The sequence below is a fragment of the Microtus oregoni genome, unplaced genomic scaffold (assembly GCF_018167655.1).
Source record: "Microtus oregoni isolate MIOR12 unplaced genomic scaffold, Mior012 000036F_ref0000092, whole genome shotgun sequence".
NCBI classification, from domain to species: Eukaryota; Metazoa; Chordata; class Mammalia; order Rodentia; family Cricetidae; genus Microtus; species Microtus oregoni.
The window spans coordinates 5161659-5177923 of NW_024543095.1; the positions used below are offsets into that span (position 1 = coordinate 5161659).

Consider the following 16265-nt stretch of genomic DNA (forward strand, 5'->3'; position numbering starts at 1 on the left):
CTTACTGACACTTTATATACACAAGAATCTAACTACTTCCTTGTGTCTTCTAACATTGCTGTTTCTGAACACTAACATTTAAGACACAATTTATTATAAATTGCCTTCCTTTTATTTCACTTTCATATTAATGTGCTCATGTTTTTAATTATATATATAGAAAGATTTTATATTCATTCATTCATTTGAAAAAATATTTGAGTTTTTATGTTCTAATCACTATTCAGGCCCTTTGGATACATCAGAGAAAAAAAAATAAGTGCTTGACTGACGGAAAATGCAGTTCTTACACGTGAAGTTCTTACATGTGAAGAAGATTAAGGCAATTAGGGAACAAATGCTGTCAGGGTGAAGTACAGAATGTAAAACTAAACAAGGTGGCCAGCAGATCCTACTAAGAGGATAGATAAGAAGCCAAGCATGATGGATGTGCCTTTAATCCCAGTACTGGGGAAACAAAAACAAAAGCAGAAGCAGGTGGATCTTTGTGAGTTCAAGGCTAGTCAAGGCTACATAGTTGGACACTTTTTAAAAAAGCACAGCCTAAGCAAAGACTTGAGCTAGGTAAGTGAAATAGTTAAGTACAAAAAGAGCAAAAGACAAAAGCTGGAAAAAGTGTGGCAGTATCAACCAATAGTCTACCCACAAATCTGCTTGGGGCTTGGTGGTGGTAGTGCACGCATTTAGTCCAAGCACTCAGAAGGTAGAGGTAGGTGGATCTCTGTGAGTTTGAGGCCTGCCTGGTCTACAGAGAGTTCCATGATAGCCAGGGCTACACAGAAAGGCCATCTTTAGGGGCTGAGGGGAGGGGGTCTATTTGGACTTTATTTTCAGCTACTTGAGATTGAAAATGACAATAGCAGTTGAGAAAATGTAAGCCACCATCAAGTGACTTAGAAAAGACATGTCGAGAGAAAATCAGAAGTTCTAATTGTTGCTATGTTGAGGTTGCAAATTATAACATTACAGAGAAAATACTAAGCTAGTACCTAGTAAATAAGAAGTATAATAGAACAATCCTCGACCAAGGTGTTTTTTACTGGTTTTGGTGTTAAAAGTACTGTTTCATAAAAATCAAATACAAACTGTTAAACATAAACACACTACACACATGCACACGCACGCACACACGCATACACACACCTACCTACTCACTTCAAGGAAGGCTATTTGCTTTGGAAATCCTTTGCTCTTAAAGCACCTTTGAGCCTAGTGTTGAGGTAGGGTGTTCTGGCAGATGCCTACCAGGCTAAGACCAGGAGGTAGCAAGTCTGGGGTCAGCTTAGACTATAAAATTACCTTCTGTATAGTTAAATAAACAAGTGAAGATAATTCTAATGAAAAGGAAATCTTTACATACATACCATTAATAAACAGTTTCTATTTCATACATACACAGTCATTCTTCCTTATACATATTTGTGGGGCAAAGGCACATACTAGACCCTGTGCATGCTAAGTGTGTTACTCTACCACTGAGCTACCAAACCCCATCCCCTAGACAGTCATTCCTAAATAAATAGAAGAAATGAAGAAGTAAGCCAGGTGGAATGGGAACCACACTAGTGATAATATTTAGAGTCAAAAAAATCTGAGATTTAGTGATTAATGCTACTGGGGATTTTGAAATGATCTCAACTTCCATCTTGATTTAGAACACAAAGTTGGTATGAATGTAGATACAGTTTTGTATTATTGTCATATAAAGGATGGATATTGTCCAAAGAGAGTACACGGAGTAGGAAGATAAGGGGAAAGACCACGTCCTTCTCTATGTTTGATGGATCAGCTTATTCAAGCCAGATAACACTCAAACATTGGTCCTTCCTATCACAGTCAAACTGACAGAGAACATTATTGTCAATTTGATACCTCTTTGTTCCAATTTAGCTTCTAACTTGAATAATTCTTCTGAAACTGCTCTTATAAAGTTCCTAACTTGATATTCTGTCCCCTGTTAGTTAAAAGCTTTTTCCTCTCATCATCCATTCTTAGTTCCCCTAAGCAGAACTCTTAATGGCTGTCCTCTGAACTCCAACACTTATGTCAGTGTATTCTTTGACCTAGCTACCCCTTCCTGCCCTCCATTCTCTCTACACGATGGCTCTGACCACCTTTCTACCTGTCCTCCACACAGCAATGATTTTTAAACATTTATCTCCAGCCAAATATAAGCACACAAGAGGAATTCTCTGAATTTGAGGCCAATCTGGGGTATGTAGTAAGTATCCAGTCAGACAAAAGCTACACAGTAAGACCTACCTCTCAAAAAAAAAATTTAATGTTTACCACCATCCAGATATACCTTTCTGTTCTAAACCAGAAATGCACAATTAAAATATAATATAGGCCATATGTATAATTTTAAAATTTTAGTGGCTGTATTAAAAGATAAAATGAAATAAGTGGAATTAATTGCAAAATATTTAACACAATCTATTACGTTTTAATTTCATTAAACAATCAAGATAAATCATTTTTGAGGAGGTTTTGTTAGTTTGTTTCATTCTAAGTGAAATAAATGTATATTTTATACCGGCAGTAGATAGTGAGTGACAATACCCATATTTCAGTACTCAATAAATACACATGACTAATGGACAATTACAATTTTGAAAGGTGCAACCCTATGCCATATCTATTCCTGTACAGTATATTCAAATGCAGATTCCTTACTTAAATAAATTAATTACTTTTGACCAAATAATATTCTACCAAAATGTATAAAATTGATATAAACAAACCACAGACTTGTAAACAGAGAGACTCAAACAGTGACTCAGATATCTAGACAAGGGTCTACTGTTAACAGACAAATGAGGCTAGAGAACAGAAAGGGCCTTAGAGATCACAGAGCAACTGAGGGACAGTCCTGCTACAATGACTATTCCTTAGGAATACACACCAAAATTACTTATGTAACTTTTTAAAATTATATTTAATAAAAATCTCTGTAATAATAGTACACATTCAGGTGTGGCTAATGCTCAAAGAGGAGCTAGTCTGAAATAGAGTTTACTCACTTATGTACACCTTAGGCTTATGCATCCCACACACCCTGTCATCCTTCAATCACTTCTGAGTCCTGGTCCCAGGTTACACTTTGAACAATTAAGCAGGAAAAGAAAACTGCAAGTCTGACCACTTAGGAAGAGGGAAGAGTTATTCCCCATAAAAAACAAGATAAAATCCAACACTGGAAAACCCAGTGGCATAAATAAATAAATAAATAAATAAGAATAAAAGACAAAAGGGGAGAAAAGCAAATTATTGGTACTCATAAAAAGTAATCTAGCTTTCTTAAGGTACTTTCTCTAATAACCTTAGAAGACACAGGCTAAAGACCACAAACACTTCAAGTTCAAATTTAATATAAGTGAAAAATGAAACTAAAATTCAATATATAACAATAAGACTTAAAGGAGGTTTTATAGAAGTAAACCAAAACAACAGTTTTAAGTTATTAATTTCACTAAGGTCAAATTCACTTTAGGAGGTTTTTGAAAAATCTGGAATATAGTATTAATTCCTAAGTATTTCTAGAATTTTAAAAACTTTAAAACATTAAAATGATGTCGTTATAAAAGTTCCTGCGGTACAGCAGACAAAAGCTAAGTTTGCTAAATGCCTAAAGTCTGTCATCACAAACTTAAGTCACCAGACTCGGCATGCGGCTTAGCAGGACAACACTTGCACTATATTCTCAAAACTCTGAATTTAATACCCGGCAAAGCAAAAACATAAAATGAAAAGGCTATAATAAAATTAGTTCCAGAAGGAAAAAGGTAATAAATGAAAAATTGGAGTATCAAGCAATCAGACATTTATGATTTTAGGTTATATATATTTTATCAAGTAGTTCATAAAATCTTCAGCATCACTCAAGAATAAGTTTGGCCTATTAAGAAACCAAATCTAAAAATTAAATACTAAGTTACTTAATAAATTTCAAAGAACAGTAACAGTTCAGAAAGAGTCGAAATAAGTGACTTCAGATGGCCATCAAGGAGTTACAGCCATGTACCCCACCACTTCCTACTGTTGCAGCTTACAGAGTTAATAGCATTAAATGCTGCTGCCCCTTAAACCAAATTCATCTCCAAAAATATCATTAAAATCTATATCCGAGTGCTGTTAAATATTCTCACTAATCAAACAGAAGTAAAAGAAAGTTCTTAGAGAAATTATTCATTTGAGGATACATTGCAGTTTGAACTTTTAATTCAAAAAAGGGAAAGAACTGTTAGCCCGTTGTATATTTTAACATATTAAATCTCGAGTCACTAATCTGGAATGAAAGAAAATATTTTTAGAGCATTAAAACCCCACACCTGAAAGACTTACCATTTTATCTAGATGTTCAATGGATCTATAAATCTCCCCCTGGGATTCATCATAGTAACTGTAACGGAACCTTTGACCTTGAAACAAATATCATGTACAAAATAAAATAGGGAAAAATTAGAAGCTAAAAAAGAAAGCAAGCGCTTACCAAATAATTTCAGTTCTCACAAAAGGCAAAGCACAGCTAAAGCCTCTGCAAGAATCAATTCCCAAAAGCCCTCAACATAAAGATAAAGGGCTTATTTGGGAAGGCAATAAAGAAATGACACATCACCAGAATTTTAAGATGTTAAAAACTATTTCATACTGCAGAAACTTTAAAATCACCAGCAATACAAGAATAAGGAAACAAAAGAGCTTAAAGTTAGAAGCATTGTTAAACATTCTAACAGTCTATCATTGATAGTAAACCCACAAAGAGTATGAATCAAGAAAATCTGACTTCCAGGATCCTATCTCAGTGTAAGAACTCAGTGAGTTTACCACTGTTGATCTCTCAGACAAAGCAAATGTGTGTCAGCAATACTTGAAGGTTGTGTGATTTTTATGGCTATCATATTTTTAAGGAAAAGGATTGATACATGTGTCTTATGCAATGTGAACAGAATTCACAAAAGAGTCAACTGTCCTACACTGACATGAAATCCCGGCTAAGAAGAGTATAAGCACAAAATAGTCAATGTTCAGCTGTTCTTTAAATGCAGAGATTAAAAATAAATTTAAAAAAGAAAACAAAAATTCCAAAAATAAATTGCTTCCTAATATAATATGAAACTCAAAAATTAATACCCATAACAAATTATAGATTATTTAACTATGACGTACTTGAGATACATCTAATATAGCTTTCAAGAGTACCATTCTTATTTATTTTTATGTTTCTTTGTTAAATTTTAATTATTTTTATGTATGTGGGTGTTTTGCTGCACGTGTGTCTGTTTACAACATGCATGCCTGATTCTTGTAGAGGCCAAAGGAGGGCATCAGATCTTTTGGAACTGCAGTTACAGCTGGGCGCTGGGAATCAAAGCTGGGTCTTTTGGAAGAGTAGCCAATGCTCTTAACCACTCAATCAATATTTTAATAATTTTTTTTAAAAAATTAGGCTTGAGTTATTTTTTTTAAGATTTGTTTATTTATTTTGGATACAGTGTTCTGTCTGCATGTGTGCCTGCAAGCCAGAAGAGGGCAGCAGATTTCACTACAGATAGTTGTCAGCCACCACGTGGTTGCTGGGAATTGAACTCAGGACCTCTGGAAGAACAATCAGTGCTCTTAACCTCTGAGCCATCTCTCCAGCCCCTATTTTCCTAATTTTTAAAGCTTTGCCAAAATGCATTTCTAATGGTATATCGAGTACACACAACTGTGCCTTAGGTGTCATGTCTAGAACTATTAATAAGTCCAACTTCTAGCCTCACAACTGAGAAAGCAGATTCGGTTGGATTATTATGATATTTTTAAATTTCCTGTTCTTCTTATTGAAAACAGTATTGTATATATAATAGTCAGGGCAAAGTTATAAAACTCTCTTTGGTATATTTTTTAAAAAACATTGTATAACTCAGTATTTCATCTGTTCATGCTAACCTTTTTTATGCTTATTTTCCTAAAATACAACATATTCTTTAATTTTCATATTTTAACTGTTTACATTATCTCCTAATGCCACTCAGTATAATAACTATTCACTTCCCACAAAGCTATTGTTGAAGTTCTCTTATAACTGGTATCCTAGAATTGGACAGGCTGTGAGCTAAAGTCTGTTTTCTTGGAACGTAACAATGATGACTGACTGCATGCATCCAGCCATGGTTTGAGACGTACTATAGTCTCTGAACTGGAAGGATTCTTAAAGACACAATGATCACCTAACACTCAAAGCCTCTATATTTTAATTTATTTTTATGTAGGTGCACGTCCAAGGGCACACACATGCTGCAATGTGCAAGTGGAGGTCAGATGACAACCTGCAATGTCTGTTCTCACCATCTGCCTCATGGGTCCCAAGGATCAAATTCAGATTTCAGGTTTGTTGGCAAACACTTCTACTCATAAGGTCATCTTGCTAGCCCTCGATACCTTTATATTAAATACATCAAGTATTTCTTTCAAATTTTTGGAAAGATAGGTATTGCTTTTCTTTTCTTTAGAGAATGTGTATTACACATAAGGACTGTCTGGCCATGAAGACTGCAAAATTGGCCCTATTTTCCACACTTGCCGAGCACTTGTAACAAGAATACATAAAGCCAAATCTACATCTCAATCAGCCTAGCCTACTGATTCAACTCATTGGTACTATATTCATGTCTATTTCAAAGTTTTTTTGATAAAATTGCCAATCATTTCTGAGACAATTAAATGAACACCAAACAAGGAAATTCTGCTTCCTTGCCACTATTCTAAAAATAATATTCTAAAAGCAATAAAAGTACTCTTCCTCGACTCTTTGAAATCTGGGCTATTTCAGGTTTAGACAACTGTTGTTACTTTCAGCTACTATCTGTAGCCCTATGTCTATGAAAGACTGCTATTGCTGGGTACTTTGTGACAGCCACTCCAAAGTCCTTGCTCACTTCCAGGTGAGGAACTGTTTTCAAATAACAGCCCTGCCAGAGAAGAGAGAGGGGTGACCGCATGTTTATGTGATGTTCTATCACACAGATAACATTCCAGCTAACTTTAAAGTATTGCTGAAGAAAGGCACAGATGTTTGAAATACTTTAAAATACTGGAATCATTATGTAATTTAATGCAAATGAGAGTATACATTAAAAACCAACTGGAACACATGTTTAGTATTTTGCTACCTTTTTTTTAACTAACTCACATTTAGTGGTATAAAAGTAAAAAATAAAGATGACTAGCTCTTATCAATAAAGAACTAAATTTTCAGTACATGTAGCTCCTGAATATTTTACTCATAACAGTCCATAATGTCTGATATAATTTTTAAAATTGTACAAGTATTTTCAAAGTATCTGAACAGCCCATTCTTGTTAATAAAGATACAGTATCTAATCTGAAATAATAGTTGCCTTCATATTACCTTAGCCTGGATGTGTATATATGTATGCATACACAAAATCATACATATGCATGTGCATACACACACAAATACAAAAGTCAACTAACTGCTGTTTGGAAACTGAATTAAGATACTTATTATTTAAAAATTAATTTCTCAAGATTTTGTTCATTAATAAAGAAAATGATTGTATTTGCATAATACAAATTAGCATAATGAAAAATGTACCTTTAGTTTTGAATCGTTCATCTTAAATAAATTCTGCCTGCGTGTATCTCATGAGAAAATATTTTATTCTGTAAATTTTTATATCTGACTTTCAGGGCAATTATGAAGCTGACTAAGAACAATCAGCTGTCTCTGTTAACTGGAGGACAGGAAGTGTACACCCTTTTCTAACTAAGTATGAATAAAGCATATCACATAGTAGAGAAAATTACTTACCTGAAACTTATCCTTTCAGAAGGTACACTGGGAAAATGGATTCTCTGAGCCCCTGTTTCAACGTCAAGTATGAGCTTTCTAGCTTTAAGAGCCATGGACACCGCCCTAGGGGCAGGACAAGCTCTGGAACTCCCTAGTGAGTATGTCAGTGGTTTCTTCAGGTGCCTTCCCTCAGTTCTTTTCAAATTCAAAAGATGAGAGGAAAAAATAACCCAAGGAAAAAAAATCCTGTAAAGCAGAAACCTTACTCTTTGAGGGAAGGAGGGTAGCTCATTTGTGAATCCATTCCAGAGCACGCTTTCTGAGAAAAAGAAATACAGGTAAGTAATTTTCCCATCTCCAAAGGTGACTGGTGATTAATGAGTGGATTCACAGAGTGTGGAGAGGAAGCTCCAAGGATGTCTGTTTAACACACAACAGTCAACTAATGAGGACAAACAACAATGGATGGTACAACAACCAACACTATGTTTTAAGTATCTCAAAACAAAAAGAAAAAAATTAAATACCTCAACATTAAGCTATACACTAGACTGCTGAAATAAGCAATGACCTAATAATGTTAATCAAAAAAAAAAAAACCCAAAATATCAGGCAGTAGGAAATTCTTTCAGATACATGACTAGTAGAAACTGTTCTTAGTACATTTACTTATCACTTTGCTAATGGTGAGCCATTTTCCAAATATTTGAACCCTTATACAAATCCATTAGGGAGATTATCAGGTCATTCTACAAGGAGGTCCTAAACCTGGAACACCTACACCTAGAATCACAGTCAAATAAAATACTTCACAAAGGAAACACTATCTATGTTCTATCAAATAAGATCATCCTTTCTAACAACTAGATGCTGTCATCCGTTCACCCTGAATTTTGTTACAATGGGAAAGAAAGTATCAGTCTTATCCCAACACTGCTTAAAAGGTCAAAAGCCTGTGATAAAGATGTACAAAGACTTGAGAAGACTAATGTATAGGCTTGGATAATAACATTTTAGGAATTAGATAACATATTCAAATCAACTTAAAGCATTTAGAAAGTAGAATTATCCTTGCACTAAGAAACTTATCAGGAAAAAGAGTATATACAAATCACTTAATGAACAGTACAGGAAAATCTGAACATAATATAAATCTTACAAATACTTTGGGTAAGGTCACTTTGAGTAAGTAGCTAAAAAAGGTGATATAATGCTGTGAGGGTTGGTGGCACACGCCTTTGATCCCAGCACTCGGGAGGCAGAGGCAGGCGGATCTCTGTGAGTTCCAAGCCAGCCTGATCTACAAGAGCTAGTTCCAGGACAGGCTCCAAAACTAGAGAAAAAATAAAAGTGATACAATTCTAAGAAATTTTTAAATTGCTGAAGATACTACAGTAGATTATATTCATATTCTAACAAAATAGTGTCATAAACATTTACTTAGTAAATTTATTAAAACTGATTTGTAAAACCACCATAAAGGCAAATTAATAGAAGAGTACTTCACGTTCAACTTCTTAGGTCTAATTTTGTTTAGAAATTTGTTAATAGTTTGCTAAAAATTATATTAATGAAAGCTATTAATCTGAACTTGGAAACAAATTTCTGTGAAGGCATAAAACAAATAATAATAATAGTATATATGAAGAATGTCAGATTGACTAGTTAGATAACTGAAAGAAGTGCAGGCAATTTTCTCCTACACAGAACCATCCAGAACTTGGTAAGTATGTTAAATAGTAAGAGAACTTGATAAGTATATTACTTATTAATAGAACTTTGTATGATTAAAGAAAATCAAAAGCTAGTAGCTAAGGTGAAAATTATTACTATTATCCCATACTGTGGTGCTGATATGCATTTTTCTATGTCTAAGATGATGACAAGCACAGACGACTAAAATGCAGAGCTACATTTTAGGGACTCCACTGCGGAGACCGAAAGAACACGATAACAGAATGTAGCTTCTTGACCTTCCCATGTCTTGTTTCATTCCAAAAAAAGACCAAAATATTTTAGTCTCTATGTTTTTATTTTTCTGGTGTCTCTTTAAAGATGATTATCTATTAAAGCAAAATAAATGTATATAGAAAGAATCATTTTTGTAAAGGGATACTGGCCAATAACAAGGAGACTACACTTTATCAATCAGCTTCCCAACCACCTCTATGAGAAAGGTTTTCACTATTTCCACAAAAGCTAGACCAAAAACAAAGAGAATACCCACCAATAAAAACAGCACTACCAGTAACCTAATTCAATAAAAACAAAGGCCTACTATGTATAGCTACCTAAGTAATTTGTGAGGGATACCAAACTCAAGATAAGTAATTATACTTCAAAAGCCAGCTACTTAAAATTATGAAGAGCCTAAAGCAATGATATGCTTAAGATCTATCTATATACTGAAGAGCTGAATCATTTCTCTGCAGTTACTGAGAACTCACCCATTACGATTGCTTTTATATTGTTAAAAAAACAAACAAACATGTGCCATATCTTTACAAGCAGGAAAAAAAAAGCATGGTGCAGTGGTACGTGCCTCTGATCCCATTTAGGGAGACTGAGGCAGAAGGATGCAAATCCAAGGTCAGCCTAGGATGACAAGATTCTACAAGAGGGGGAAAAGGAGAAAGAAAAAGAAACGAGGCCGGGCGCTGGTGGCACACGCCTTTAATCCCAACACTCGGGAGGCAGAGGTAGGCGGATCTCTGTGAGTTCGAGACCAGCCTGGTCTACAGGGCTAGTTCCAGGACAGGCTCCAAAGCCACAGAGAAACCCTGTCTCGAAAAACCAAAAAAAAAAAAAAGAAAGAAAAAGAAAAAGAAAAAAGAAACGAAACATCAACTGTCAAAGAGAGCTAAATTGTTGACACGAAATATAAATTTGAAATATATGAAATTTGATTCCTACGATGGCTTAACTTGTAGTTGGCTAATGATTCAGCTTAATAAGCATGGAAAACAAACTGTTATGCTTTACAAAGTGGCAATTACTACCTCCTGTAATGTCAATTTCCAAATATTATCCATGTCACACCTAACACTGTCTGCCATACTACTGGCCAAATTACCCAGAAAGACTTTGTGCCTTTTGTAAGTAAAGTGAGCACATAATGAGATTTAGTGATGATTGTGTCAGCTAAAAATGGAGCACTAGAAAAAGCTCCATCACATAATCACTGAATGTAAACACACACGCTTGGATGGTCTTCACTGCTAGCATTTACCAGCCTTAGAAATTTTTGAGGGTTTTCCTTTCTTTTTATAATTATCACCTGGAAATCCTATATTACAAATGAAATATTAATGTTTTTAGAAACTGAAGAAAACAACCTATAACTTTCTAAGAATCTTGTTTAACTATAAAAAAATTATTTTTTTTCTCTCAACTATAGAATAATGTATGTTTGCATTAAGTATTCTTTATTAGCCAGGTGGTGGTGGTACACTCCTTTAATCCCAGCACTCAAGAGGCAGAGACAGGCAGATTCTGAGTTTGAGGCCAGCCTGGTTTACAGAAGGAGTTCCAGGATAGCCAGGGCTACACAGAAAAACCTTATTTCAAAGAAGAAATAATAATTCTTTATTGGTGAAGTAAAAAGGATGATGACCCACACATATGTAAAGCAGGAATATTACATCTATTATCCAGGCATGGTGGCTCACACCTGCAATCTCAGCACTTAGGAGACAGATGCAGGAAGACTGTGTGTAAGTTTGGGCTAGCCTGGGTAACACAATGAAAGCTTGTCATAAAACAAACAAAACCCCCATATTTTATGCAAGTTTACTTGTGGTTGCCTATATTGCCAACTAGAAAGACAATCTGGAGAACAGCATCAAGAGAACAGTATTAAGTGATTCACAAGAGCCTTCAAAAATAAAATAGGAAAAATATTTGCTTCACAATTTTTATTTACAAAACATGAGCATGTCATGTTCCTGAGAAAAACTCACAACACTGAGAAAAGCAGTTCTTTTTCCTAACAGTACTCCTTACTTCTAAGATCAACTATGACTAAATTTCTAATTCCTGAGTCAGGAATTCCCTTCTAAGCCTCTACTTGGGCCCTAGAGTCTAAATAATATAGTTACATGAATATAAAATTACTTCTGCCAGAAAGAATAATGCAAACTAGACAGTTGAATGAGTTACTGAAGAACCCAGGGAAGGTCTTTAGAAGGATGCTCAGTTACCCATACAACCTAAGGATGGGTTTCTAACCTCAATCTATAGACACTTTGGACCAGACCTTTCATTGGGTGGAGGTTGGGGATTGTTCTGTGTATTCTAAAATGTTTAGCAACTTCCCTGAATTCTACTCATTTGATTCCAAAGCCTCACACCATCCTTCAAATCCCTTCCCAGTTGTGACAATAAAATCTAAACGGTCTTCTGGTATTCTCAAACTGGCCCTTGGAGGAAAACCATACTCATGGAAAACCAATGCAAACAGTGCTAATAATTTACGTATTCTAATATTTATACCATGGAAGAGAGTCAAGTAGAGAGTACAACTTAAGAAATCTATTCAGAGAAGAATGCAAGAGAGAACCCAAGCAAGGCAGATAAAATGCTGACTCAGTTCTCACAAGAGAAAGCAAAGGGCTCCCTAAATAACTCACTGAGGACGCTGTCTGGTATCCTAGTGTTTTATCCTAAAAAGTTTGGGTTTACACTCCCTTAGAATAAAAGTGGAAGAGTATGAACAAATAGATATGACTTAAAATAGTGAAGAAAAGAGTCAAAGAGATAGAACTTAAATATTCTGAAACAGTTAAAGGTAAATGAGAGCAAATAGCATTTAAAGAATGCAAAATCAGTTGCCAGGAAGGGGATATCCACAATGCCTCACTTCTTTACGATCTAGCCACTGCAAAATCCCCTTCCCTCTTAGTTTACAATAATCACAAAACCCACTTAAGAAACCATTTTATAAAGAATTACCAGTGAAGATCACAGTGCTGATAGCCCATATGTTCTAGTATTAGAGAAAACTGACTGAAATCTTGGACAAAAAATATTCACCAAAAGAAAAAAGAGAGACTAATTACAAAAAAGGATAATCAGAGAAGGACCAGTATAGCACACAGTACTCATCTACATTGTTAAGAATTTGTTCTATCTACCAAACCTGACCTCCAAAACTCTACACCATACATATGTACACAAATATGGGGCTAACAGGTTTTAACTCCCGCTAACAGAAGTGTTCAAAAGCAAGGATGCCCTCACAGTGTGAATCCAACTGTACCAGTCGCCTTTGGAAATGGACCTATCTCCTCTCCTGACCCTTTTTAAATGACCAAAAGGCTGTTTATTCACTTTTAAACATGGCTGCTATAAATAAAACTTTGTGAAGAGTGATAAAAAAATTGAGACTCGGAGCTTGGAATGAAAAGAAACCTTTAACCACAAATACATAGCATCTTCCGTATGTTAAAATCTAGGACTTACCCCAGTGGCAGAAATCAGAAGACACCACAAAGAGATTACTAGGATCCGCTAGATATTTACTGAAGAGTTTTCCGAATTCCTGTTCTTTTGACTCACTCAGAGCTCCAACCAGTACAGGAATAATGGTAAACTCATCTTTATGGCTTAAAGAAAACAGAAAAAATAAAAATAAAAATACAAGTCATTTAAGCTGTTTAAAATTAAAAATATTTTTCCAATTGTGTTGGCACTAAAAAGTGGAACATTTATTAACAGTGATAATAGTAACAGATATTTTATTGTTGAATTCTAAAAAATCTACAAAAGAAAATTTTAAGGAAGCTGATTTAAAAACAAGTACAGAATACTAAAAGTATCTATTTAAGTTACCAAAATGCACATACTACTGTAAGCGAAGCTACTGTACTGCTAGGTATAAAATGTCCAAAAATAAGTCCACCAGATCATCCCCAACTACTCACAAAGGATATAGCCACCTACCCAGTCCTGCCATTTTCACAGAGCATTAAAGTCTTCCTCATCTACTTTAATTTGATCCTATAAACATATACCATTTTTGACGCTTATTCTATAAACCAAGTGTGACCTACAGAACTTGAACTTGGCTCCTGTGAGATTCGTAGATTGCACTCTCATCACTTAGCCTTAACAGTCAGATACATGCCGGCCTCGACACAACTCAAATTTCACTGACATCCACGTTAACAAAAGAATTAAAGGATATATTCATTTCTAGTACACTCCCCAAAGGCACACCCACCCACCCACACATTGATGGTATATTCAGTTCCTTCTGACTGACAAATTAATGGAAAAGAAACAAAACAGATTAATAACTGATTTAAGTAATTGTGATTTACATCATTTTATAAAATATTTTACTATAATAAGATAGTGTATATATATATATTCAGTATTATTTATATACCAGTTATCCTAAGAGTTAAGAGTTTTAGAAGCATGAACTGTTTGTCTAAACTTGTTTTGAATAGGGCTTTATGAATTCAGCATTATAACCACCACTCTTTAATGTTAATAACCAGACACAGGACAAACAGACTTCAAAAAAGGCTTTGTTTTTAATACTAACTTTAAGTAATCTCAAAATAAATGTTGACTAAACTATATACCACTACTTCAGGGCACCCAAATACCTCCCCCATAGTAGCCCTCTTACCCTCGTCAATTGCGAAATAAACAGATCATACAGACCTCCAGTCCCTCTGCAATGCAGGGGCTCCTTGGGCAGAATCTGCATCTATGGTGTAAGGAAAAAAAAAAAAGAAGCTGGCAGAGGAAGCTGCCATGGGGCATCTTTCTGTGATTCTTACTAGTTTGCTAAGTAACTACACAGAGCAAACAAGGGCTTTCTCTATAATCGGGTTAATTATTAATCCAAAGAATTTTGGCATCGAATAAAAATTTGGTAACTGCCATGAATTAGTCTAACCTCAAAAGTACCTCCAAAAATAAATAACAAAAATCATCAAAGAGATTGCAAATAATTATAATACGGTAGGGAAGTAGCTGTTTTGCAAATTATAAGGAGCAAAGGAAAGATGAGTTTAGAGACCATCTCTAAGGCACTTAAAATGACTGCCCATATCTTTAGAAGGATCACACCTACAAAAGGTATTTGATAAGTTATCACATGACGCATGTAGTCATAAAGTGTCAACTACAGATGGCTTGCTCTGAGACACAACAACAAATCTACTCTCCACAGACCCACCATCAAAAAGAAAAAGTCTAGTCCTCCACAGAAACGGGTGGAGTTGGGATCATTGGCTTGCCATTTCTCAAAACTTACTTTTTCTCTGTCTCCATGAGCATGAATTATAATAAAAGAACATTTGACTTGGAAAAATAAGTACTAGGACTGGAAAGATGGCTCAGCATGTAAAAGCATGGACATTGAACCTATAGTTCGCGATCCTAGAAAAGCTAAGTAATAAGGTGAACCCAAAGAAAAACATACATAGACCCTCCTAGAAATTGGAAACAGACAAGATCGCCAGGCAAAAGTTGGGAGCATGGGGGGGGGGGGGGGTCAGAGAGAGAGAGGGAGAGAGAGAGAGAGGGAGAGAGAGGGAGAGAGAGAGAGAGAGAGAGAGAGAGAGAGAGAGAGGAGAAGGGGATGGTTGGGGAAAGCTTGGGGGAGTGGGATGGTTGAGATGGAGGAAGGACGGATATGGGAGCAGGGAAGAAGATATCTCAATTAAGGGAGCCATTTTGGGGTTGGCAAGAGGCTTGGCTCTAGAGGTGTCCCAGGTGTCCATAGGGATATCCCCAGCTAGGACCCTGGGCAGTGGAGGAGAGGGTACCTGAACTGGCCTTGTCCTGTAGTCAAACTGATGACTATCTTGAATATCACCATAAAACCTTCGTCCAGCGACAGATGGAGATAGAGACAGAGACCCACATCAGAGCACTAGACTGAACTCCCAAGGTCCAGTTGAAGAGCGGAAGGAGGGAGAAGATGAGCAAGGAAGTCAGAACCACGAGGGGTTGGTCCATCCACTAAGCCAGTGTGCCTGATCTAATGGGAGCTCACGAAAGCCAGCTGGACTGGGACTGAATGAGCACAGGATCAAACTGGAACTTCTTAATGTGGCTGACAATTGGGGCCGACTGAGAAGCCAATAATAATGGCACTGGGATTTGTCTCTACTGCATGTACTGGCTTTTGGGTTCCTAGTCTATTTGGATGCATACCTTCCTAAGCCTGGATAGAGAAGGGAGGGCCTTGGTCTTCCCGCAGGGCAGGGTATCCTGCCCTCTCTTAGGACTGGAGGGGGAGGAGGAAAGGGTGAATCAGGTAGCAGAAGGGAAATGGGAGGAGGGGAGGAAGTGGAAATTTTGAATGGTATTAGTTATAAAGCAATAAAAATTAAAAAAAAAAACTGGGCTCAAGAGACCAGGTATGGCACTGCACCAGCACTGAGGAGGCTGTCAGAAGAGGATTGCAAGGCAAGACCAAGAGCAGCCCAGGTCACAAAGAAGA

General features: G+C 36.0%; 1 protein-coding gene across 4 annotated transcripts in view; it reads right to left on the minus strand.

The window, feature by feature from the left end:
- Positions 1–16265, minus strand: part of Memo1 (mediator of cell motility 1) — an 86145-nt gene that overhangs the window by 8790 nt on the left and 61090 nt on the right. For 2 of the 4 annotated variants that reach the window (XM_041631067.1, XM_041631069.1), the window contains 3 exons: positions 13262–13404; positions 7820–8120; positions 4345–4421 (listed from right to left, as the gene is read on the minus strand). In XM_041631067.1, coding sequence (XP_041487001.1) covers positions 4394–4421; positions 7820–8120; positions 13262–13404 — 472 coding nt within the window. In that variant the 3' untranslated portion in view covers positions 4345–4393. Of the gene's footprint in view, positions 1–4344; positions 4422–7819; positions 8121–13261; positions 13405–14473; positions 14520–16265 lie in introns of all 4 variants that reach the window. The other 2 variants (XM_041631068.1, XM_041631070.1) reach the window with 2 other exon arrangements.